The 27,370-nt window shown below is 43.2% G+C and overlaps 1 protein-coding gene across 1 annotated transcript in view; it reads right to left on the bottom strand.

Annotated features, from left to right (window-relative positions):
- LOC141166283 (uncharacterized) overlaps positions 1-27,370 on the bottom strand; it is an 81,312-nt gene that overhangs the window by 3,808 nt on the left and 50,134 nt on the right. The window contains exons 21-28 of the mRNA XM_073652824.1: positions 26,580-26,711; positions 23,190-23,263; positions 22,393-22,477; positions 19,546-19,714; positions 11,409-11,491; positions 6,968-7,066; positions 4,606-4,713; positions 3,483-3,626 (exon numbers count right to left, since the gene is read on the bottom strand). Coding sequence (XP_073508925.1) covers positions 3,483-3,626; positions 4,606-4,713; positions 6,968-7,066; positions 11,409-11,491; positions 19,546-19,714; positions 22,393-22,477; positions 23,190-23,263; positions 26,580-26,711 — 894 coding nt within the window. The remainder of the gene's footprint in view (positions 1-3,482; positions 3,627-4,605; positions 4,714-6,967; positions 7,067-11,408; positions 11,492-19,545; positions 19,715-22,392; positions 22,478-23,189; positions 23,264-26,579; positions 26,712-27,370) is intronic.

Below are 27,370 nucleotides of genomic sequence, written 5' to 3'. Positions count from 1 at the left end.
ATGGCTTTACAGAGGAATCATATGGAGGTACACGCTGATTGAACTCTTTGCCAAGTGCACAAACCTTAAAGCTAGCAATTATAAGACTACCCCTACTAAGTTCACTCAGTAAATGAACAAATGAAAGTACATGTTTTTCCATGGCTCTCTTAAAGAGTCTCTCCTAGGCATATGTTTCCAGAGCTTTCCCTATGCCAAACCAATTCATATTAAGATTTTTAATGTGGTTTTTAATGTTACTGTTCCTCCTTCTTCATTTTAAAGGTGAAAACCTGTGTCAAATCAATGTGGCAATATGATATGCATCAATTTTTATAAAACACACATTTTTTTCACATTGTGAGAACAACAGTGTGAACATTTAGCTGCCCTAATAAATTACTGGAGCAGGCAGTCCCAAACAATGTTTTTGGGTAAAATATCACGATTAAATTACACGAAAAGTGTGAACTAAATATGTATAACCGCAATATCTATAATATAACCAGGGATGCGTCCCTCTCTCCAAAGCCTCTATAGACTGCGCATTCACGACACACCTGCGCAGTCTGGCTCCAGACAGAAGACCGCACCCAGCCGTTACAGGTAAGAGGAGTGTATGGCGCCGGAGATCGCGGTATGCGTAGTCACTGAACGCATACTGCGATCTCTGGCGCCATAAGGACATACTTACCTGACCCGGAGGAGTGTTGCCGCGGCACCTCTGTTCTCCTGGGAGGCCAGGGGCGGCCTGTGGCGTCGGAATCGGCACATGAGCATAGCGCGCTATCCGGTGCCATTTTACTGAAGACACATTTGCAGTGTGTCTTCAACAAAATGGCGCTGGACAGCGTGGTTTGGGCACACGCGTACTCCAGCGCCACACTCCTTCCCCGGCCTCCGGCAGAATGGGATGCAGCGCTGGAGCACAGGGAAGAGAGGTGAGTAGAAGTGTTTTTTTTTTTTGTGTGCGTGCAGCGTGATGGGGATGAGGGGCCATGCATACCAGGATTGGGGGATGAGAAGGTACCATGCATACCAGGATAGGGATGAGGGGGTACCATGCAAAGCAGGATAGGGATGAGGTGCCACACATACCAGGATAGGGATGAGGGGGGCCATATATACCAGGATACGGATGAGGGGCCATACATACCAGAATAGGAATGAGGAGGCCATACATACCAGGATTGGGGGATGAGGGGTACCATGCATACCAGGATAGGGATGAGAGGCCATACATACCAGGATAGGGATGAGAAGGTACCATGCATACCAGGATAGGGATGAGGGGGTACCATGCAAAGCAAGATAGGGATGAGGTGCCACACATACCAGGATAGGGATGAGGGGGGCCATGCATACCAGGTTAGGGATGAGGGGGTACCATGCAAAGCAGGATAGGGATGAGGGGCCATACATACCAGGATAGGGGGATGAGGGGGGCCATGAATACCAGGATAGGGATGAAGGGTGCCGTACATACCATGATTGGGGGATGAGGGGTGCCATGCATACCAGAATAGGGATGAGGGGGGGCATGCATACCAGGATAGGGATGAGGGGTACCATACATACCAGGATTGGGGATGAGGGGGCCATACATACCAGGATAGGGATGAAGGGTGCCATACATACCAGGATTGGGAGATGAGGGGTGCCATGCATCCAAGGATAGGGATGAAAGGTGCCATGCATATCAGGATTGGGGGATGAGGGGTGCCAGGCATACCAGGACAGGCATGAGGGACCATGCATACCAGGATAGGGATGAGGGGTACCATACATACCAGGATTGGGGATGAGGGGGCCATACATACCAGGATAAGGATGAGGAGTGCCATACATACCAGGATTGGGGATGAGGGGGTACCATGCTTATCAGGATAGGGATGAGGGGTACTATGCATACCAGGATATGGATGAGGGGCCATACATACCAGGATAGGGATGAGGGGGCCATACATACCAAGATAGGGATGAGGGGCCATGCATACCAGGATACGGATGAGGGGCCATGCATACCAGGATTGGGGGATGAGGAGGCCATACATACCAGGATAGGGATGAGGGGGTACCATGCATACCAGGATAGGGATGAGGGGTGCCATGCATACCAGGATAGGGATGAGGGGTGCCATGCAAATCAGGATAAGGATGAGGAATGCCATACATACCAGGATTGGGGATGAGGGGGGGGGGCATACATACCGGTATAAGGATGAAGGGTGCCATACATACAAGGATTGGGATGAGGGGTGCCATGCATACCAGGATAGGGATGAGGAGTGCCATGCATACCAGGAAAAGGGGTGCCATGCATACCAGGATTGGGGATGAGTGGTGCCATGCATACCAGGATAAGGATGAGGGGGGGCTTGCATACCAGGATAAGGATGATGGGGGGCTTGCATACCAGGATAAGGGGTGCCTTGCATACCAGGATGGGGATCAGGGGTGCCATGCATACCGGGATGGAGGGGTGCCATGCATACCGGAATGGGGGATATTAACAGAATTGGGGGACATCTATAATATAACCAGGGATGTGTCTTTCTGTCCGAAGCCTCTATAGCCTGTGCAGTCTGGCTCCAGACAGAAGAACGCATCCAGCCGTTACAGGTAAGAGAAGTATATGGCGGCGGAGATCGCGGTATGCGTAGACACTGAATGCATACCGCGAGCTCTGGCGCCATAATTACATACCTGATCCGAAGGAATGTTGCCGCGGCACCACTGTTTTGGCCGGAGTCCGGCGACTGAATCGGCGCATACGCATAACGCGCTATCCGGCGCCATTTTAGTGAAGACACATTGGCGCCGGACAGCGCAGTATGGGCACACACGTACTCTGGTGCCACACTCCTCCCCCGGCCTCTGGATGGGGGCGCAGGATGGGGGCTGCACATAACAGAATGGGAGTGCAGGATGGAGGTTGCACACAACAGGATGGGGGCTGCACATAACAGGATGGGGGCACAGGATGGAGGCTGCACATAGCAGGATGGGGGCTGCACATAGCTGGATGGGGGCGGCATGTAACAGGATGGGGGAGCATATATCAATAAAAATGCTCGCCACCCAGGCATAGAACGGGTTCAATAGCTAGTTATTTATAATGTCTACAGTCCTAATAGTTCATCTGTCGGTAATGAGAACAGACAAACCAGGTAACTCATTGTGCCCCAATTCTGTTAAATTGCAATATCATGCATCCTCTGTTTATGCAGTAAGAAGGGTCACATACAATGCAAGAGGCAAATAAGCTGTGTATTCTAACTATAAACTTGAAATGTGCCAGTTAGTTACTGGGTACTATTTGGGCATCAAGAGAAATTCTCCAAGTTAAGAACCTATCAGTGCAGAAAGTGGCTGTAAATAGTGGCTCCAGTCCTAAAGGACGCAGTATGACCATGTCCTACTACACTTCAATGTAGCAAAGGTGTCTAACCAGCTCGAGCATGTAAAAATTACAGAAGAAATGAAAACTAGTAATACTGTACTTTTTCAGATTTTTCCTCAAGCTGCCTTTGCAATTTGCTGATATCTTTCTCAGCCATCTCTCTTGGTGGGTTCTGGAGATCATCTTGAGGGTCCTTTTTGTCCTTTGATAGATCCTTGTTGGCCTTTACAGATGTCAACACATTCTAGAAGAGAGGACACATTAAGAAAGTGTACACCATTAACATCTCAAATTAATTGCTAAGTATTACATTAAGGCAAAGTTTACGAGGAGTAAAATGTGTGTAAAGGTATGTGCACACTGGGTGCCAATTTGCTGTATTTTTTGCAACATTTTGCGAAACGTGCAACTTTTTCCATTAAAAAGTTGCAAACCCAGTTAAAGACAGAAAACAAGACAATATCGGACTTTGCACAAAATTCATGAATCACGTGCCCATTTTGATGAATATGTACGCTTTGTAATATTATGTGCTTAGACTGCCTGTATTTGGAGATAAATTCATAAAAAAAGATAAATGAAAAGTTTTTTGAATTCTACACTTTATAAAAGTGAGAAGAGAGATCCCCATTATACATGGACATTGTTGGTGATTGGCTACATTGCTGGTCTTGATTCATTATATTGTACCACTAGTATAATCTCTGGTCCAGAAATATTGCTGAAAATGTTTATCAAATTAACAGTGGTCTAAGAGGGAATATTTCTTCTTGTGGAGAGTGCCAAGCAGGTGTCAGGAGATTTATAGGCCATGCAATGTATCTTTTGGAATTTAAATATGCAAATAGCCACTTCAGAAGGAAGATGACTTGATCTCTGGCGCCACCTAATGGATTGAGCAATCTGAACAGGTGGATGGCTACATCCATTAGGTGGCGCCAGAGATCAAGTCCTCTCCTTCTGAAGAGGCCTTTTGCATGTTATCAGGCTAATAGGACACTTTCCAGGAAGCTTTGTGTTTTTGCTGCTTCTCACACAAGTTTATATGAAGTTCTGTATTGCTTGCTCTTGTTTGGTTAAATCTGTTTATGTATCTACAGCACATTATGCCACCAAAGCTTTCTTTTTTTCCTGGCATTGGACATTACATCACAAGCACTGGGAGTGTAGGGCTCCACTATAGCAGGTTACATAAGGTGAATATCAGTTTGCATATAAATTACCTTAACTAATCTAGATTTCTCTGTCCAGTCATCTGTTGGCTTCTCCTCCTGGGAAATTTTCTTGTAGGCATTTCCAAAGCTTTGTTTCTCTTTAAACAACACCTTGAGCTGCACGAAAGACATAGCATAAACCACTGAGAAAAGTAATAATTTTCTGACTGCAATGTTTCTACAACTGACATCATAACGAGTCAAACCAAATATCATATAATACATAGAATTAAATGACGATGTAAACAGTACATACCATGCAGTCATCTGTACTGTATAAGCTGTCACCACAATCAAGAAGGAAAAGAAGAACTGCAGCTGCCTAGTAATAACAGCTGAAAAGTATTGTAATGACCCAGTCCCCTGCTTCAGTCACCATAATGAATGCTGATTATAATTATTAAAGGTTTTGTTCACTACTTGGACAGGACACTTTAAATTAGACAGTCTTTAAAATAAACATAATAGATATTCATTTTCTTAACCGACGCAGTTCCAGCGATGACAGTGGCCATTAATGGGCTGCTGTGCTCTCATTTCTTTTGCTTGTCCAACAATTATCAAAGGAAAGTGAGAGCGCAGCAGCCAATAGTGACCACTGATTGGCTGCAGGGCTCATGTGGCATAACAGTGTCAAGCTAGCCCCGAGAGACTAGACGCAGACAATCCTGGCATGGCGCCAGTGCGGGAAATGAGTTTATGGTTTATGTTTGTTTTATTAGGGGAACTACTAATTATATTCCCTACCACTTTTTAAATTGTTAAAAAAACATTTACATATATCATAAGGTTATAAGATGTAGCGTTAGTTGGCTGTTACATTATACATTATATCAGGGGCAGACACTGACAGCTTGGGCCCCCTTCCTTTTATGGCAACAAAGCTACAGATGTATATATATCCACACACACACATATATATATATATCTCCCACACTACTCCCATCATTGCTCTCCCACACCACCCCCATCATTGCTCTTCTCCACCACCTACATCATTGCTCTCCCCCCACCACCCTCATCATTGCTCTCCCCCCACCACCCCGTCATTGCTCTCCCCCACCACCCTCATCATTGTTCTCCTCCACTACCTCCATCATTGCTCTCCCCCACCACTCTCATCATTGTTCTCCTCCACCACCTCCATCATTGCTCTCCGCCACCACCCTCATCATTGCTCTCCTCAACCTACTCCATCATTGCTCTCCCCCACCACCTCCATCATTGCTCTCTCCCACCACCCCCATAATTACTCTCAACTACTCCCATCATTGCTCTCCTCAACGACCCCCATCATTGCTCTCCTCCACCACTCCCATCATTGCTCTCCCCCACCACCTCCATCATTGTTCTCTCACGAGTACTGGTTAAAAAAAACCACATCTCTCTGCTCGTCCCCCCGCAGCATCTTCGTCCCCGGTAACTTTCTCGCTGACACAGGCGAGCGGTGTGTTGACGTCATCAAGTCGTGCCTGCCTGTCTCAGAGAGAAAGCGCCGAGCGGGCAGGAAGCGGAGGACGGATCCCTGACGCTCCCTACCCGCCGCACATGAGAGGGCAATCTGGCCAAGGGCCCCCCGAAGTCTCGGGCTCGAAGAAGCAGGCCAAATTGTCAACAGTATTAGACGCCCGGCAAGGGCTCCCCCGCACCTCCGGGCCGCGATGCAGCTGCACTGGCGGTATGTCTGTCAATGCATTACATAAGTATCTATATACCACCTCCATCAGCATTGGCCCTCTCTCCAAAGCTATAAGCAGCAAACCAATTACCCCAATCTATGGTCCAGCCCTGTGTACTGGTATTTCCCTTCTTGGTGGTCAGGAAACCAAATTATACAGATCTTTGTGAACCCATCCAATCATTCCATAGTGGCTTATCTGTATAGGTAGCTGTCTGGTACTGCAGCTCGTCCAAATGAATTGAGGTCAAACCATGTAAAAATGGTTGAAGTCCTAAAGAACCCTTTGCAGCTGGAATTACACAGAAACTTTGTCTGTGACACAAATATTGCAGTATGCCACCTCCATATCCCACCATAATGTGAGTGTGTTGGTATTCAATCATCAAGTTACCATGACAGTGACACACAAGGTGAAAGAAATCTAAATTATTTGGATTTTTGCCACTTGTGTGTTTTATTCATGTAAACTTCCTGGATGCCATGTGACCACATCTACTACATATAATGGAGATACTGTGATATTTGACTGCAAAATTTGTGTTGTGCTCAAAGTCACCATGAAGTCAAAGCCTCTAGCCCTGTGTATAAAATGTATTCTTCGGGGCAGAAAATAGATTGAAAGGTTTATTCTACAGGATCTTTAGCAGTTTTATTTTAATAAAAAAGGTGACTAGAAATAGATTTTCTTACTTGTTCTGTTACCAGCTTGTGTTGGATTTTCAGAGTCTCGTTGTCTACCTGCAGAGCTTGTGCCACTTGTTCATTTACCTTAGTCTGCTTCGAAAGGTTCTGTGGAGGCAAAAAACATATTCTGAAGACATTAAAGGAATAAATAAATACCTATAAACCATAACAGTAAAACCAAAAGGTAAATATTGTAGGTCTCCCTCATGTCCAAAGCATACTGATAGGAAATTTAGATTGTGAGCTCCAGTGGGGACAGCGATGATTATGTCTGTAAAGTGCAGTGGAATTAATGGCGCTATATAAGTGAGTAAAATAAAATAACTAAATGCTAGCAAAACAGCCTCAACTTGTCAAGGCATGGATCCTACAATATCTCTAAAGGTGCCCTGTACTATCTGATACCAAGACGTTGGCAGCACCTTCTTTAAGCCCCGTAAGTTGCAAGTCCTGGCCTCAATGGATTGGTCTTGTTTTCCAGAACATCCCACAGTGGTTTGATTAGATTGAGATCTGGGGAATTTGGAGGCCACCTCCATCTCTGTCATATTCTTCAAACTATTCCTGATCAATTTGTGGGGTGTGACAAGACACATCATTCTGCTGAAAGAGACCACTGTCATTAGGGAACACTGCTGCTATGAAGGGGTGTACCTTGTCTGGATCAATGTTTAGATTGGTGGATTGTGTCAAAGTAACATCCACATGAATGCCAGGAACTAAAACATCCCAGAGTGTCACAATGACTGCATTGGCTTGGCTTCTAATCATAGCGCATCCTGGTGACATCTACTCCCCAGCTGCTCACATGACGTAAAAAAGGTGATTCAAATGTGGGAATATCCTTTTAAATCTTGGTAAAAGGGTCTGGTCTGATGAAAGTTATCCCCTACCTAAAGGATGGGGGATAAGTAGCCCTGTTTGACTGGATAAGCTAATGGTCAACTTTCGCTTCATTGATTGTCTATGATATTGCCAGAGAAGGTTGAGTATAACATGCAGCTATTTACTGTGGTCCCAGACAAAAGGAATGGATTGTAGGCTGAGCATGTGCACCCCGGCTTCATTCTGACAGCATTCTGCAAAACCTGTTCCGAGTATCAATGGGGACTTCAAATGCTTTAATTCTGGAAGACTTAGGCCAGCAATGTATTATATGGATGACCATTTTTATGAAGACCTGCAATGCATTTTACATTTCAGAAAGAATTGTATGGTTGGCCAAGTCTTAGGAATCAGATCCATTTATCTTATATTTGTGTTGGATCCAGTCCCAAAATCCATTTAAGAGTTCAATTTGGGACTGGATCCAACACAAATATTCAGTAGCATTTTTGCTCTTACAGCACTAGAAAGTAGAAGGTGCCCCATGATGTGTAAAGGCTCCCATACATATTAGGTAGCTAATTGCCGAATGATCGTGCAAATGTATTTATTTTACTCACTTATATAGCGCCATTAATTCCACAGTGCTTTACAGACATTATCACCACTGTCCCCATTGGGGCTCACAATCTAGATTCCCTATTAGTATGTCTTTGGAGTGTGGGAGGAAACTGGAGAACACAGAGGAAACCCACGCAAACACGGGGAGAACATACAAACTTCTTACAGTTGTCCTCGGTGGGATTTGAACTCAAGACCACAGTGCTGCAAGGCTGCAGTGCTAACCACTGAGCCACCATGCTGCCCTTGATTAAAACTATTTCCCCCAATTTCTGCATACAGTACAGACCAAAAGTTTGGACACACCTTCTCATTTAAAGATTTTTCTGTATTTTCATGACTATGAAAATTGTACATTCACACTGAAGGCATCAAAACTATGAATTAACACATGTGGAATTATATAGTTAACAAAAAAGTGTGAAACAACTGAAAATGTGTCTTATATTCTAGGTTCTTCAAAGTAGCCACCTTTTGCTTTGATGACTGCTTTGCACACTCTTGGCATTCTCTTGATGAGCTTCAAGAGGAGGCTCTACAAAGTACTGACTTTTAGGGGGGTGAATAGTTATGCACACTGAAGTTTTCAGTTATTTTGTCCTATTTGTTGTTTGCTTCACAATAAAAGAAAACCAAAGGTTCACAGTTGTAGACAGTTGTAGGCATGAACAGATGTAAACAGTGAAATTCTGGGCTGTGAGGTAGCAAAACACGAAAAATGGCAACAGGGTGTGAATCCTTTCGCAAGTCACTGTATTGGCAGGTTTGGCTGGCCGAGTTTTGTCTAATGTGTATGAGGCCTGTACATAGCAATGTCCTCACAATTGTAAGTTATCTAGTCTTCCTTATATCCAAAATGTACACAAACTAACTAGGATTATTGTAAAGGCAGGAGGACACGGTGGCCTTCCATGCAATATATCGCCACGTTTTACAGTGCTGCTCACCATGATTGGCACCCCTTCATTTTTTTCATATACTGTACAATATCTTCAGAAATAAATGGAAATGTACCAAAGATTTTTTAATTAGTGGTCCACAGTAATACAACAATAAAACATTGTTTTTCAACTTCCATGTTGCAATTTCAAAAGAGAAACAGAATAAACAGAATGTGCAGCAATAAAGGCACCCCTAATTAATACTTGGTTGCACACCCTTTGGCATTGCTGACTGCCTCCAAACGTTTCTGTTAGCCATCTATAAGCTTCTTGCACTTCTCAGCTGGAATTTCCTCCCTCTCTTCCTTTGCAGCTTTTTTAAGCTATTGAATGTTTGCAGGGTTCTTTTTCCCAATGGCAGATTTCTGCTCACCCAAAAGATTTTCAATGGGATTGAGGTCAGGACTCATTACTGGCCATTTTAAAACAGTCCATTTTTTATTTTCAACCATTCCTGTGTACTTTTGGATGTGTGCTTTGGGTCATTGTCTTGCTGGAGTACCCATGATCTTCGACCTTTCTTACATTGGGTAGGACATTTTGCTCTAAAATCTCTTGATAATTTTCTGATTTCATGATTCCTGTGATACAGTCAAGGCCTCCTGTACCAAACGCAGCAAAGCAACCCCACAGCATTATGGGTCCTCCACCATGCTTAACTGTTTGTAAGGTGTTCTTTTCTTTATAAGCTTTACTGCGCCTTCTGAAAACAAACTGTTGCTTTGCATTGCCAAAAAGCTCTATTTTTGTTTCATCTATCCACAGAACATTTTCCCAGAAGGATTGTGGTTTGTCAAGGTACTCTTTGGCAAAGATCAGTCATTCCTTTTTATGTCTTTTCTTCAACAATGGTTCCTTCCTTGGCCTTCGCCCTTAAAGCTCTGCTTGGTTTAGTGTGCGACATATGGTACTTGTTGAAACCATGACCCCAGACTGTTCCAGGTTGGCCTTCAGGTTTTTGGATGTTTGACGTGGTGTTTTTTCCACCACTAACCTTCAAAGACATCTCCTGTCAATTTTCCTCTTTCCCCCACATCCAGGGAGGCTCTTGAAGATCCATGCTTGGAAAACTTTTTAATAACATTGTGTACTGTTGAAACTGAGATACCAAGATCTTTGAAATGGCCTTATACCCTTTGGAAGTCTTGTTTTTGCTGATAATAGCAGTTCTGATGTATACAGACAGCTCCTTTGTCTTCAAAATTGTGACAAAGGAACAGGGCCTACCATGTGGCTTTTTAAAACACTGAAGTCATCATTCATTTGCTAATTCAAGTCACATAGGCACCGACAATTAATCCCAGGTGAATCTCTTTTGTGATTTACTACAGGTGAGTCAAAATGTGTTTCCATACTTTAATTGATGTAAAGTGTGCCAATACCAGCACACAGCAAACTTTAGGTTTTTCGAATTTCCCTCCCATTGTTTTTTGTTTTAAATTATTGTTTATAATTTGCTCTTTTGTATTTAACACGAGTGCTCTATACAAAAAAACTGTCTGACTTGATTCATTTTTTAAGAGATATTCCACATTATGTACTTAAACTTCATGTGTGCCAATAAAGATGAGCAGGACTGTAGGTCATATGTCTATTATTTATATTACTGTATACTGCTCAATAGACACCCGTCCATGCTTACAATAATAACTCCTACATGGTTACTTATTACCTGTTTTTATTTACATTTAAGTGTTTGATTATTACAACAATATATGGATCAATCGAAACATTGAGTTCTCAATCGATCCAACATTATATACTTATATGATACTTATAATCTTATTCTTGTAAGAACTGTTGGAAGATAACCTGACACCCTGCGATACGATAACTGTAATACAATCGTTGAGTGTCTTGTGACACATTTCAAAATGGAGACTATGTACCTTGCTGTGTTTTTTTTATTCATTTTTTAGCTTTCGAAAAACACGTTCTTCACAGCTAAACTAAATCTTTTGTATGCTAAATCAAATTTCTTTCTGTAACATTTACATCATTTGGTAAATGGCAGGATAACCTTTCTTATGCTCATTGACAGAGGAACTAGAAATAGTTACCTTTAAAACATCTTGCAGTTGGTACAGAGACGCCAATGTTTGGTCCTTTTGCTCCTGTAATTCCACATTACGTTCCTGACACCCTGGTTAAAATACAGATGTAGTTAATTTTATAATATCGAACAATATAAATTATTACATTGTACGTTATGGAAAGGGTTGTCCCATCACAACGCTTGTCCATCTGATGTTAGGACCTTACACTAAGGCTATGTGCACATGGTGCGTTTTTGGTGTGTTTTCGTTGCATTTTTTCTGGGCGGAAATGGGCTAAAAATGCTAGGGAATCCTTGTGCCAGCTAATGCAATGACAAACCAGAAGTGCTGTCAGGATTGCCATTGTGTTTAAATCTGCACCATGTCAATTCTTTGTGCATTTTTGCATTTTTGCAGCGTTTTTCACCCATTGACTTCAATTGAGTCAGTCAAATCTGCAGCAAAAACGCAGGAATAAAAATATTTGCTGATTTTCTGAGGATGTTTGCTGCGTATTTGACTTACTCAATTCAAGTCAATGAGTCAAAAACGTGACAAAAACGCACAAAGAATTGACAGCGGGAGTCTACTCCTCCCATCAGCCTACGTCCGCTCCCATTGATAATAGCAAGAACAGGTGCCACTGAGGGGAGAAGTAGTGTCTTCAGCCAGCGCCTGTGCTCAGTGTAAAAAAAAAAAGTTAAAATAAATCGATATTAAATTAAAAAACACTTTATACTCACCTACCGCAGTCATCACGAGTTTCCCACGGCGATCCAATCATTTGGCAGCACTCTGTACACTGACAGGAGCGTGATCGCTCCTGGTAGTGTATAGTACTGAGCTGCCAGGACAGAGGTCACTTGAGTTCATCAGCTGATGATCAGCTCTGGTGACCTCACTTAATGCGGATTTACCGCATTCAATACATTCTAGTGGTCAAATTTCTGTTGTGGAGACTAGCGACTCTGCAAGAGAAATTGACATGCTGCGGTACTGAAAGAAGCACTGCATGTCAGCATCCGGGGGTGATCCGCAGCCTCAGATGTATGCATAGTGGACATGGAATTTCTAGAAAACCCATACACTATGCTGTAACATCTGGCCACTGTGGGTTTGACGCTGAATAAATTAGCAGCATAAAACCCGCAGCATTTCCTGATCATGGGCTGGTACCCAAACTCACCCGCAGAATGTCAATTTCTGTAGCGGAGACAGATTTTGACCAATTGAAATGTCACTACATGCGGTGGATCCGCATGTATTGACAACACAAGTGCAGCATTAGGAATAATGGAATTAGGGTTAATGGGATTAAGTGTCACTGTCACCAAGCTTTAGAAATGAAGAGGTGTCAGCCAGACACCCTCATTACTAAGTAAAGAGTTAAATAAACACACACACTGAGAATGAAACACTTTCTTTGAAATAAAACAGACATATTCTTTAACCATTTAAATTAACCAATATACTCACCCCAGGTCCGACGGTAATCCAAGGGTTAAAGCAATGTCCCACATTTCTTTTTTCAAATATCTTTATTTAGCCCCAAAAAGCATTCATTGCTGTACAAAAAGGCATAAAAAATACATAAAAAAATGCACCAAAAACGCGGCAAAACACGTGTTTTTTCCACAGCGTTTTTGCTGCCAAGAGATACCTTTTAGAAATTTCTGCAATCAAATACTGAACGTGCACACATAGCCTAATAAGCAATTTCTCTGACTTTGTCAAACTCAGGTAATTCATGTATGTAATAATACATGTCTGGCTAGCCATGGCTTTTCCCTACAAAATCATTTGTTTGCCAGGGTCCATGGGGTGAGACATTGCCTTCATTATTTACATGCTTTTACTAAATGCATATTAAGCTTAAATCGTAGTTGTTGCTTTGTTGCCTTTAAGGTAATGGCATATTGTTATATTGTTAGCATATACTACTGCTTTATGATCATTGGCGTACAAACTGCTCCTGAGAACAAAGGTGATACAGAACTGGTTAACTGCATTATTTATTCCCTTTTTCTGATATCCATCAGGGAATTGCAGTGCGTTTACTTAAAGGGGACCTTTCACCAGTTCGAGTATGGTAAACTGGCCACATCATGTAATAGTGCAGTTATGTATTTTTTATTTCTCATCTCTGTTGCAGAGATATTAACTTGAAAAGCTCTGCAGAGCTGTTTTATATGACACACTGCTGTGCTCCACTCCCCTCCCCCGCTTTGTAATCTTAGTAGAAACCGGCAATAAGATTAGTGAGGAGAGCAGGGCTGTGTTTTATTACATGTCTCACACAAAGAAAGCTTCTCTGGGGGCGAGTTCATTTTTTTTTTCTCTCTGCATGATGTCTTCTTCCTTATGATTGGTGAATGTCATGCAGTGTAAAAGGTACTCGTCTCCAGAGATGTATCCTTGCTATGCCCCCTTTGTTAGAAGGGGAAATTTACAATCTAAACTTTATAAACTAATATGTCCACAAAAGAGATATGAAAAACATTTGTTTTATTCAGTGCTGCAGCCACTATTACATGATATGGCCAGTTTAAAGAAGCACTCTTCAAAATGTTTATCCTACTAATATATTGAAATCATCATATTATATAGCACTGTATACTTACAATTACTCATTCTACCCTTCTACCCAGTTGATTCTTCTCTTTTCATTAGGTCTGTGACATCACGTGATTAAAAACTGACTGGTTGAATCCTTCTACACCGCGTGCAGAATTATTAGGCAAATGAGTATTTTGATCACTTCGATACTTTTTATACATGTTGTCCTACTCCAAGCTGCATAGGCTTGAGAGCCAACTGCCAATTAAGTAAATCTGGTGATGTGCATTTCTGTAATGAGGAGGGGTGTTATCTAATGACATCAACACCCTATATAAGGAGTGCTTAATTATTAGGCAACTTCCTTTCCTTTGGCAAAATGAGTCAGAAGAGAGATTTGACGGGCTCTGAAAAGTCCAAAATTGTGAGATGTCTTGCAGAGGGATGCAGCAGTCTTGAAATTTCCAAACTTTTGAAGCGTGATCACCGAACAATCAAGCGTTTCATGGCAAATAGCCAACAGGGTCGCAAGAAGCGTGTTGGCCAAAAAAGGCGCAAAATAGCTGCCCATGAATTGAGGAAAATCAAGCGTGAAGCTGCCAAGATGCCATTCGCCACCAGTTTTGCCATATATCAGAGCTGCAACGTTACTGGAGTATCAAAAAGCACAAGGTGTGCAATACTCAGGGACATGGCCAAGGTAAGGAAGGCTGAAAAACGACCACCTTTGAACAAGCAACATAAGATAAAATGTCAAGAATGGGCCAAGAAATATCTTAAGACTTATTTTTCAAAGGTTTTATGGACTGATGAAATGAGGGTGACTCTTGAAGGGCCAGAGGCTGGACCAATAAAGGGCAGAGAGCTCCACTCCGACTCAGATGCCAGCAAGGTGGAGGTGGGGTACTGGTATGGGCTGGTATCATCAAAGATGAACTTGTGGGACCTTTTCGGGTTGAGAATGGAATGAAGCTCAACTCCCAGACCTACTGCCAGTTTCTGGAAGACAACTTCTTCAAGCAGTGGTACAGGAAGAAGTCGATATCGTTCAAGAAAAACATGATTTTCATGCAGGACAATGCTCCATCACATGCATCCAACTACTCCACAGCGTGGCTGGCCAGTAAAGGTCTAAAAGAAGAAAAAATAATGTCATGGCCCCCTTGTTCACCTGATCGGAACCCCATAGAGAACCTGTGGTCCATCATAAAATGTGAGATCTACTGGGAGGGGAAACAGTACACCTCTCGGAACAGTGTCTGGGAGGCTGTGGTGGCTGCTGCACACAATGTTGATCGAAAACAGATCAAGCAACTGACAGAATCTATGGATGGAAGGCTGTTGAGTGTCATCATAAAGAAAGGTGGCTATACTGATCACTAATTTTTGGGGTTTTTGTTTTTGCATGTCAGAAATGTTTATTTCTACATTTTGTGTACTGATATTGGTTTACCTGGTGAAAATAAACAAGTGAGATGGGATTATATTTGGTTTTTATTAAGTTGCCTAATAATTCTGCACAGTAATAGTTACCTGCACAAACAGATATTCTCCTAAGATAGCCAAATCTAAAAAAAAAAAACACTCCAACTTCCAAAAATATTAAGCTTGGATATTTATGAGTCTTTTGGGTTGATTGAGAACATAGTTGTTGATCAATAATAAAAATAATCCTCTAAAATACAACTTGCCTAATAATTCTGCACACAGTGTAAGCCCTATGTAGAAACAGGAGGTCAATTTTCCCTGTATGAGTCATGAGTCACTGCAAAAGTTCATGACTTGGGGAAGGAGGAGCAGCTGGGTCAGGAGTTGAAGAGGGGGATGATAATTGCAGGGACAAGACACTTCCTGTTTCTACATTAAACAGAGAAAAGACAAAAATTAGCTGGGTAGAATGGCAAAATGAGCAATTGTAAGTACACAGTGCTATCTATAATATAACGCTGCAAGCGTCCCTTTGTCTGAAGCCTCTATAGACTGCGCATGCGCGACGCGCAGTCTGGCTCTAGACAGAAGAATGCATGGAGCCGTTACAGGTAAGAGGAGTGTATGGCGCAGGAGATCGCGGTATGTGTAGACACTGAACGCATACCGCAATCTCCGGCGCCATACTTACATACTTACCTGACCAGGAGGAGCGTTGCCGCAGCGCCTCTCTTCTCGCCGGAGACCGAGGCGTCGGAGTCGCCCTCATCCGCATAGCGCTATCCTGTGCCATGATACTGAAGACACATTTGCAGTGTGTCCTCAGCAAAATGGCGCCGGACAGCGCGGTATGGGCACACGCGTACTCCGGCGCCACACTACTTCCCCGGCCTTCGGCAGAACAGGACACCGCAGCGCTGGAGCACAGGAAAGAAAGGGGAGTATAAGTTTTTTTTTTTTTGTATGAGTGCAGCGTGAAAGGGATGAGGGGGCCACAAATACCAGGATTGGGGGATGAGGGGTCAACACATACCAGGATTGGGGGGATGAGGGGGCCACACATACCAGGATTGGGGGAAGAGGGGTACCATACCTTCCAGGATTGGTGGATGAGGGGGCCACTAATAGCAAGATTGGGGGATGAGGGGGCCAACACATACTAGGATTGGGGGAAAAGGGGTACCATACATTCCAGGATTGGGGGATGAAGGGGCCACACATACCAGGATTGGGGGATGAGAGGTACCATACATACCAGAATTGGGGAATGAGGGGACCATGCATACCAGGATTGAGGGATGAGGGGACCATGCATACCAGGATTGAGGGGTGAGGGGACCATGAATACCAGGATTGGGGGGTGAGGGGTGCCATGCATACCAGCATTGGGGATGAGGAGTACCATGCATACCAGTATAGGAATGCGGGGTACCATGCATACCAGGATGATGGATGGGGTGCCATGCATACCAGGATGAGGGGTACCATGCATAACAGAATAGGGATGAGGGGTACCATGCATACCAGAATAGGAACATGTGGTGCTATGCATACCAGGATTGGGGGATGAGAAGTGCCATGCATACCAGAATAGGGATGAGGGGGCCATACATATCAGGATTGGGGATGAGGGAGCCATGCATACCAGGATGACGGGTACCATGCATACTAGAATAGGGATGAGGGGTACCATGCATACCAGGATTGGGGGTTGAGTGGACCATGCATACCAGGATTGGGGGTGAGGGGACCATGCATACCAGGATTGGGGGATGAGGGAACCATGTATACCAGGATTGGGGGTGAGGGGACCATGCATACAAGGATTGGGGGATGATGGGTACCATGCATACCAGGATTGGGGGGTGAGGGGGGCTATGCATATGCCATGCATACCAGGATTGGGGGGTGAGGGGTGCCATGCATAGCAGCATTGGGGTTGAGGAGTACCATGCATACCAGGATAGGAATGCGGGGTACCATGCATACCAGGATGATGGATGGGGTGCCATGCATACCAGGATGAGGGGTCCCATGCATACCAGAGTAGGGATGAGAGGTACCATGCATACCAGAATAGGAATATGTGGTGCCATGCATACCAGGATTGGGGGATGAGAAGTGCCATGCATACCAGAATAGGGATGAGGGGGCCATACATATCAGGATTGGGGATGAGGGAGCCATGCATACCAGGATGAGGGGTACCATGCATACTAGAATAGGGATGAGGGGTACCATGCATACCAGGATTGGGGGGTGAGGGGACCATGCATACCAGGATTGGGGGTGAGGGGTACCATGCATATGCCATGCATACCAGGATTGGGGGGTGAGGGGTGCCATGCATACCAGCATTGGGGATGAGAAGTACCATGCATACTAGGATAGGAATGCGGGGTACCATGCATACCAGGATGATGGATGGGGTGCCATGCATACCAGGATGAGGGGTACCATGCATACTAGAATAGGGATGAGGGGTACCATGCATACCAGGATTATGGATGGGGTGCCATGCATACCAGGATGAGGGATACCATGCATAACAGAATAGGGATGAGGGGTGCCATGCATACCAGAATAAGAATATGTGGTGCCATGCATACCAGGATTGTGGGATGAGGAGTGCCATGCATACCAGGATAGGGATGAGGGGGCCATACATACCAGGATTGGGGATGAGGGTGCCATGCATACCAGGATGAGCGGTTGGGTGCCATGCATATCAGGATTTGGGGATGAGGAGGCCATACATACCAGGATTGGAGAATGAGGGATGCCATACATACCAGGATTGGGATGAGGGGTGCCATGTATATCAAATTAAGGATGAGGGGGCCATGCATACCAGGATTGGGGATGAGGGGTGCCATGCATACCAGGATTGGGGATGAGGGGTGCCATAGATACCAGGATTGGGGATGAGGGGTGCCATGCATACCAGGATTGGGGATGAGGGGTACCATGCATACCGGGATAGGGATGAGGAGTACCATGCATACCAGGATAGGGATGAGGGGGCCATACATATCAGGATTGGGGATGAGGGAGCCATGCATACCAGGATGACGGGTACCATGCATACTAGAATAGGGATGAGGGGTACCATGCATACCAGGATTGGGGGATGAGAAGTGCCATGCATACCAGAATAGGGATGAGGGGGCCATACATATCAGGATTGGGGATGGGGGAGCCATGCATACCAGGATGACGGGTACCATGCATACTAGAATAGGGATGAGGGGTACCATGCATACCAGGATTGGGGGTTGAGTGGACCATACATACCAGGATTGGGATGAGGGGTGCCATGTATATCAAATTAAGGATGAGGGGGCCATGCATACCAGGATTGGGGATGAGGGGTGCCATGCATACCAGGATTGGGGATGAGGGGTGCCATAGATACCAGGATTGGGGATGAGGGGTGCCATGCATACCAGGATTGGGGATGAGGGGTACCATGCATACCGGGATAGGGATGAGGAGTACCATGCATACCAGGATAGGGATCTGGGGGTGCCATGCATACCAGGATTGGGGATGAGGGGTGCCATGCATACCAGGATTGGGGATGAGTGGTGCCATGCATACCAGGATTGGGGATGAGTGGTGCCATGCATACCAGGATTGGGGATGAAGGGTGCCATGCATACCAGGATTGGGGATGAGGGGTGCCATGTAAACCAGGATTGGGCATGTGCGGTGCCATGCATACAAGGATTGGGGATGAGGGGTGCCATGCATACCAGGATTGGGGGTGAGGGGTGCCATGCATACCAGGATAGGGATGAGGCGTGCCATGCATACCTGGATAGGGATGAGGGCAGCACATAACAGGATGGAGGAACAGGATTGGGAATCACAAATACCAGGATGGGGGCAGCACATACCAGCATGGGAGACCATATACCAATAAAAATTATCACCACCTGGGCGTAGAACGGGCTCAATAGCTAGTATAATATGATAATTGCTGCTTCTTTAACATGCTAAAAGTGATGAAAGGTCCTCCTTAAGACACCACACTGCAATTCTCTGCACAGAGATATGGGAATAATGCAGTTAACCAGTTCTGTATTGTCTCCGTTCTCAGGAGCAGCAATATGCGATTACTTTGAAGGAAACAAAGCAACTTTTGGACTGCAAAATTACATTATAAATAACACACCTTTAATTGCCTTCTCTAGTTGTTGCAGGAAGACCTCACAGCGCTGACAATTATTTTGGCTCTCTTCGTTTTGGGACCCTATGTAACTCCTACTTTTTCGTTCCGTGTGGGAAGCATTGCCAATATTGAATGAGGACACGTTCCCATTTGGCTCTTGCATCTCCACCAGCTAGAAAATCAGAGAGGACAAAAGCAATACACAAGTCAATTTAATAATTACCACACACCAACATAAGAAAGTAAAATTATTACAGACTTTAGTTTCAGGATCATTGCTAGTTGTGACGAAAAATAAATCCATGAAGACCTTAATGGTCCTGTGATGCCTAAACGCCTAGTTAGTCACTCATCAGTTACAATATAATATCAACAGTAATACTACAGGCACATTACTAGAACAGTCATGACTTAAAGGGACTTAAATGAAAAATGTCATGTAAAAAAAGATTTTAAACTTTTGAAAAAATTTTAAGTATTAATATTTTCATTTTACACTTTTTAATGGTAAATATATGAAAAAAATAATTAAAAAGTTTTGATAGTTTACATTTTTAAACACTAGTAGGGGCAGCTACTGACATTTCTGATGAAAACGTAGTGTATTGCTAGCTCGCATCTCACATAATTTACGACTGCAGTAAATGTGAACAGGATGTGACATGCAGTAGTGCTGTTGCAGAGTGTGACATGCAGAAGTAGTGCTGTTGCAGAGTGTGACATGCAGAAGTAGTGCTGTTGCTTTAAAAGCATTCAGCAACTATTAGAAGTAACACAAGCACAGGAGACAGGAAGTGTTGTGCTCCAGAAGCATCCATCACCTAGAGGGGTTAACACAGTCACAGGAGAATGGGAGTGTTTTAGCAGAGCCCCAGGGGGATTGTGGGGAAGTTTTTTACTGTCTGGCCGGAGCCGAAGAGAAAGGTGGCTTATGATCTGTATCTCACAGAAGGCAAAGGAACAGAATTCAGGTCATCAGGGACACTAAACAAAGGTCAGTTAGACTCCCTGAGCCATCAGTGTGGAGTATTATCAGCCAGGAAGATAAGGACTGGAAGGAATCCTGTCATAGGGATCATCTCCCTCATCAGACCTCCCTCCTCCATCTCCATGCAGGATAAAGAATGCTGTGTACTATTGAGTCCTTGTGAAGGAAAAGCCTGTGGTTGTGTATGTATTAAAACTGTGCTGTACTGTGCTACCGGATAATAGACTGTGTACTGCTGTGCTGCAAAGGGCACTGTACTGTTATTACTGGAGCCTGTTGCTCAAAGAGACATTTTGTGGGACTCGTTTATGAGGACTCTTGTCAAATGTGTCTGGTCAGCAACTGAATCTATCGTGTGCCTGAGAGAAGCTGCAGCCTATGGTTGCCCTGAGTAACAGTTCCCCCAGGATTCCAACGAATTCATGTAACCGGTCTCGCCCCTATCTGAACTTAGGCGGCGTGTGTGTAACAAGGATCTGCTTGCATGTGTCTGAAGTCACGCCTTTCCTTTTGGTGATTGCAAACATTTTAGATCACAGTGCAGAGCTATTTTGTTGGTGACTGCAATGTCATACTGAAATGTGGACAGTCTTATAGAAAACCACACACATGGTCAATTCTATCTTTATTGTTTTATAGTGACCCACAGTGCAACATAAACATGCAGTGAATCAACACAATTCCTCAATTTTTCGGGGGTTTACGGCATTCAATGTATAATACAATTGACCTGTCATCATGATTCAGGCACTGCAGAAACACAGTGTGCTTATAGTGTCTAGTATACTATTCCAAACTATTCCAGTATACCAGACAGACACAGACACAGGCTAGAAGGCATTTCTTTTTTTTTTTTTTTTTTTTTTTATAAATACGTTGCATGTCAATTCTTTCAGCATTTTTGCAACATTTTTTCCTTATTCAAATAAATAGGAAACAGAAACGTAAGTGAAAATGCTGCAAAAATGCTTGTATGAACACATAAAATGTGCATACTGTGCGCAGAATTTTTCCTGCCAACACTCTGGCTTTTTATGCAGAACTATCCACAGCAAAAGTAGATGTTTTTGAATATACCCTACAGGAGTTTTCTCAGAATGTAAAACAAATCATAGAAATGATAAAACCCCCGCAGCTCCAGCGCCAATACTCTGGTGGTCTCTGCCAGTCTTAGCACTTGGCTGCAGTGATCTTGTGGCTGTACCTTCTGTTATAGCTGCAAAGTGAATAATGACTGGCAGGGACACCGGAGGATTGGCGCTGAAGCCAGAGGGAATATAGCAGGGTAGTTTGGGGGTCATCCTGTTAATGTTTTCTATTCATTGACTGTTAGTATTGTTGGTGTAATATTTCAGGATTGGGGCCACAATTTGTCTAAAACCGGCCCTGCCAACATGTCAACACCGCAGTGTTCAGAGCTCAGCAGTGTAATAAATCTACATGCTACTTGCTGCACTCTGAAAACGTGTTCTTACCGCTGGTAACCAGGTGTCCAGACCTCCTGTCACCGCTGTAAGTAGCAGTGACAGAGGGAAAATGTAGCTGAGCACACAGTGCTAGGCTACAATAAGTCCAGGGGACGTGCCCAGTTCACAGCTGAGGCAGCCGCAAAATAGGAGATGCGTTCGGATGCAATATCCTATGGTCTGGGGCTTTTGTATTTGTTGTGTGTGTCGTATTCTGACACTTACACAACAGCAAATTAAAATGATAGCCTCTAGTGACTGAAACAAAAAAGAATGTTAATATAGTAAATTTTATTTTGTTTTAAAAATAAATATTTATAAATGTTTATGCAATTATTAATAAAAAAAAATATTGTGATGCATTCCCTTTTAAATGTTTGAAAAGTCACTTAGTACCTTCAACTCCAGTGATGATTTTTCTATGCTCATCTCAGTCTTCTCGACCTCCCTAATGTGCTGAAGATGTTTCAATGCCTGTTCCCTATGGAAGTTGTAAAAAATAAATAAATAAAAATAAAAAATTTCAGCCAGTCACTGTGATGTGGTTATTAAAGTCGAAAATATTGTAGTTAAAGGGCATTTTAGCTAATGTACTAATTTCTGGGAACCCTGGCTCTGAGTGATGGCTCTGACTCCTGGTTGGATGATAGAGTAGACAGGAGGACTTGTGAAGCGGTCAGAACCTTGAGTACAGAACATGAAAGGTCTGCCTCTTGGGCCAGTGCAATATGGAAAATCTTTGGTGTGGAAGAACTTGACTGGCCCACACAGAGCCCTGACTACAACCCTATCCAACAGCGTTAGGTCGAACTAGGAGATGGTGAGCCAGGTCCTCCTGCCCAACATCAGTGTCTGATCTCATAAATGCCCTTCTGGATGAATGGGCAAATAATAATACTAAGCTTTATTTATATAGCGCCAACCTGTTCAGCACCACTTTACGATTCAGAAGTTACGTGTAAAAACAATGTCAGACAACATCAAAAATTCCCACACACTGCAAAATCTTGCAGCAAGTCTTCCTAGAGGAGTGGAAGCTGTTCTAGCTGCGAAGGGACCGTCTCCATATTAACGCCTATAGATTTAGAATGGGAGGTCGTAAAAGTTCCTGTGGTTGTAATGAGTAGGTTTCCCAATACTTTTGTCCATACAGTGTTTGCATTTCATGGCTGGCAAAGAGAGGAATAACTTACTTCCCTTCCACCTGTTTCTGCAGAGAGTTGACCAGTTGTTCCAATCGAATTTTTTCTGTACTGCATTCTGTATACTATTTAAAGTATAATATATACATACATATAAAATAAATTCTGTTGTCAAATGGGTGTCCAAGAAGTTAATAAAATATCAAACGGCAGAGAATGTGCTAAAATAAAAAATATCTATTACTTACCTGTTAAAAGGCTTGTCAAAATTAAATTATTATTATTATATTATTATACTATATTCTTGCAAACTTCTAAAAACTCAGTTTTTACTCACCTTCCCTGGGTCCGGTCCTGTCTCTCTGCAGACTTTGTTGATAAGCTGCAACGGTGATGTCAAGTTGACAGCGCTACAGTCAGAGGTTCATGCCGTCAATATCAGCAGATCTGCTGAGCTCAGCGATTGACTGTAGCGTTATAGATGTTGACATCACAGCTGCAGCCTATCAACAAAAATGTGGGTAATGTGACAGAGGAAACATTGGACCTGGGGAGTGTGAGTAAAATATCAGTTATTTTAAAAGTTTGCATTGGTCATAGGCATGGATGCAATGTTATCATTACAGTAAACAAAAACACGTAATCCTAGACAACCCCTTTAATATTACTTGACTTGTTAATTGCATTGCTATTTTAACATGCATCAGTACATTTATATATTAAAGCATATGGACACCTTTGGGGGCATTTTTTTAAATACTTAAAGGCATATATTTTGGGCAAAAAAAAAATGCAATTGGGTTTCATGAACAAAATTTGCACTGTTTGCCTTCTATAGCCTATGTGTTGCACTGTCTATTGCTGGAAAAGGGAATGAGTTAACTGAGGATCTGACAGTGAGCTTGTTCAGGAGAGTTTATAACTCTTATTCCTTTTTCTGAACTACTCTCAGTTGATTTATGACTACATGAAATTTGAGCTGAAGTTTGTGGTCATAAATCAACTGAGAGGGGCTCTGATGAAGGAATATAAGCTATAAACTCTCCCATCAGATTCTAAGTTAACTGATTCTGCAGCCAGCAAAGAAGACATAACACAGAGGCTATAGAAGGCAGATGCTGCAAAATTTTTAATGAAACTCAATTGCAAAAATAATATTTAGCCAAAAATACATGCAGTTAAGTATATATTACATATCCATATCCTTTGATCTCTTCCTGACATCTGCCGTACATGTACGGCACAAGTCCGGTATGGCTGTATCGAACGGGCTCAACAGCTGAGCCCGCACCATACCTATTAGATAGGAGTGTATTATACAGCCAGCATCTGCATGTCACAGCAGCCTTCGGAGCTAAGCTCCAAACGCAGCTGTCAACCCCTTAAATGCCACTGTTAATATTTGATAATGGGCGTTTAAAGGGGCTGGTCACTTTATCTTTTTAATACAGCTTTGCTCACAAACTGCCGAGCACTTCTGTCCATAAAATGGCTGATGATGGAGGAGCATGTGGCCAGACCCGTCCATCAGCCTCAACGAATTGTAAAAGTTCTCACAGGGGAATGCTGTTTTTCTATTGGAGGAGACTAATAAACTGGTCTGGTCACATGACCCTCCACCAGCTGCCATTATATAGAAAGAAGTGCTGGTCTGTTTGTGAGGAAATCTGCACTAATGAGAAAAAGTGGTCAGCCCCTTTAAGGCAAATGGTCTCGGGATTGTGCCATTATGGGCACTCATCAACCTCTTGCAAAATGATCAAGGAGAGCTGATGGGTTGCCAATGTAGCCATGGGGCTTGGTGAAGGCTCCCTTGGCTACCATGTTGGTGCTCTTGTGAAGCCCAGCAACAGTCAGTCTTCAAAGCAATCAGTCATTTTAGCTATATACTACAATACAGTTGTATTTCAGTAAGTAGAACAGGCGATCAGAAAATCGCAGGTTCAAGACAGTAAGGGGGATTAAAACATATATAAATAAAGATAAATGAATATAAAAAATAAATGAAAAAGGAAGAAGAGTAGGAAATGTGAAAGTGCAAAATTGGCTGACAGGCAAAATGACCAGAAATGTATATTAGCCCACATTTATTAATCAGTATTTGTCAGTTTTTGCAGTAAACTAAACCATAAAAAGTTGCAACGTGCGCATAAATGTGTATAAAGTCGCGAAGCCAACAACTGTCAGACAGATTTATTAAGCTTTACAGCAGAAATTGTATTTGCAATTCTGCATCTGTTCACAGATGTAGGTTTTGTTTTCTGAGACAGTTTTATTAGGAGTGGTGTATTATATGCCAGTCTAAAAAAAAATATAGGCGGATACTGCACCAAATTTGTGAAAAGGCACAAACCACTTAAAGGGGTTGTCCATTACTAGGACAACCTCTTCTTGTACTAAAGGTTTGGTCCTGATAAAATAAAAAAACCTATACTCACTTCCCGTGCTGGCGCCGTTCCAGTGGTGTCGGCACTTGCGTTCCCGGAGCTCTCATACAGTGGAATGACTCGTGATGCCTGGTGCCCAGTCAGTGCTAGTGTCACTGTCTCCGCCTTCGGACAAATCGAAGATGAAGAGGAAGTCCATATTGCAACTGATCCCGGACTTCCTCTTGCTCATTTCAATAGGAGGTGGGGACAGTGATGCCAGCGCTGATTGGGCGCTGGGTATCACGTGTCATTCCACTGTACGAGAGCTCCGGGACCATGAGTGCTGACATGGCTAGAACGGCGCCAACACGGGAGGTGACAATAGTTTTTTGCATTTTATCAGGGCCGAACATTTAGTTCAAGAAGGGGTTGTCCTAGTAGTGGACAACAAGTTTTATAAATTTAGCACAATTTTAGACTATCCTAAATTCAGAAAATAAAATCGAAGTTTCCTATAAGCAGGTGTAGATTTAAATATAGATTTAAGACATTTTCTGATGTAGTATTTAATAAACCTGGTTTTGGCCATGCCCCCTCATGGTACCCCACTCCCATATTGTCAACTTTTGTTGAGCAAGGTGCAAAAAATTAACTTTTTGCACAATTTGTGACTCTTTGCAATCTGGAGTTGAAGGGCTATTGGTCTATATCAGAGCTTCTAAAACATTTTTAAGAGATCTCTGTAGTGGACCTTCATGCCAAAGTTAACACTATCCCTTTATTTTTTTGCCTTTTCAATGTAGTATAACATTAAAAGAAGTACAAAATTAGTCAATTATGCAGCTAAACTAGAGATTATGTGGTCATAAAAGAATTCAGAATATAATTATGTGTATGAAAAGTGCCTCAACAGCTGCGTCTCACCAACAACTATGGGACGCCTCACTGGTTCGGCCAGCCTCAAAGTTTGAGAGGCCCTGGATTACATAGCCTTCATCAGAATGTCAGGGCACATCTGCCAGGGAGGGAATGTTGTCAGAGAATGAATAGAACATGAGTGGTCATTACAAACCTGGTCTCGCGCAGACTCCAGTTCATGGTACTGCTCTTCTAGTTCTGTGTCTTTTGTTTTCAACATGTCCCAGACCTTCTGTAGTTCTTCTCGGACCAGCATTAACTCAGAGTCCACTTCCTCTAAGGAAACCTGATTAAGAAACATCCACATCACATACCACTGAAGGACCAAAAATTTACATTGATAGGGGTTTTCCAGGCTTTCTATATTGGTGCTCTATCCATCAATATCAGATTCAGGGGCTCCGACGTCTGGTATCCCCACCAATCAGCTGTTATCAGCTCTGGCGCAGGCCAGATGTTAAAAGTGTATAGAGCCGGGACAGTAAAGCTCCATTTACTGTGTAATGGCTGTTCTTAGGTGCTGCTGCTCAGATTCAAGTGCATAAGAGTTTAGCTGCAGTACCCAAGAATGGCCACTACACATTGAATGGAGCTGTGCTTTATTGCTTTGTTCACTGTTAACATCCAACCACCAGAAGAGCTGATAACAGCTGATTGAAGGGGAATAGCTGGGTATTAGACCCCCAAAATCTGATATTGATAATTTATCCCAAAGTTAAATTATCACGTAGGATAAATTACGATTAAGACTGTTCAAGTCGAAATGCGTCAACACCAGAACATCCTGTTTGTGACCTGATTTTAGTGAAGGTGTAATACAGCTGCCAAGATTTTATTGGAGACGACGGATTTTTGTCTTTATATGGGATTAACTTGCCCGGGCCGAGGGGATTGTTGGACCTCCGAAACCTATGCAATGGTGGATACCTACAAACGTGAACTCAT

This window comes from Phyllobates terribilis, unplaced genomic scaffold (genome assembly GCF_046119375.1).
Source record: "Phyllobates terribilis strain yellow unplaced genomic scaffold, ASM4611937v1 Scaffold_11__3_contigs__length_659146591, whole genome shotgun sequence".
NCBI lineage: Eukaryota > Metazoa > Chordata > Amphibia > Anura > Dendrobatidae > Phyllobates > Phyllobates terribilis.
The sequence above is the reverse complement of the archived record's forward strand: the minus strand, read 5'-3'. Positions and strand labels throughout refer to the sequence as shown.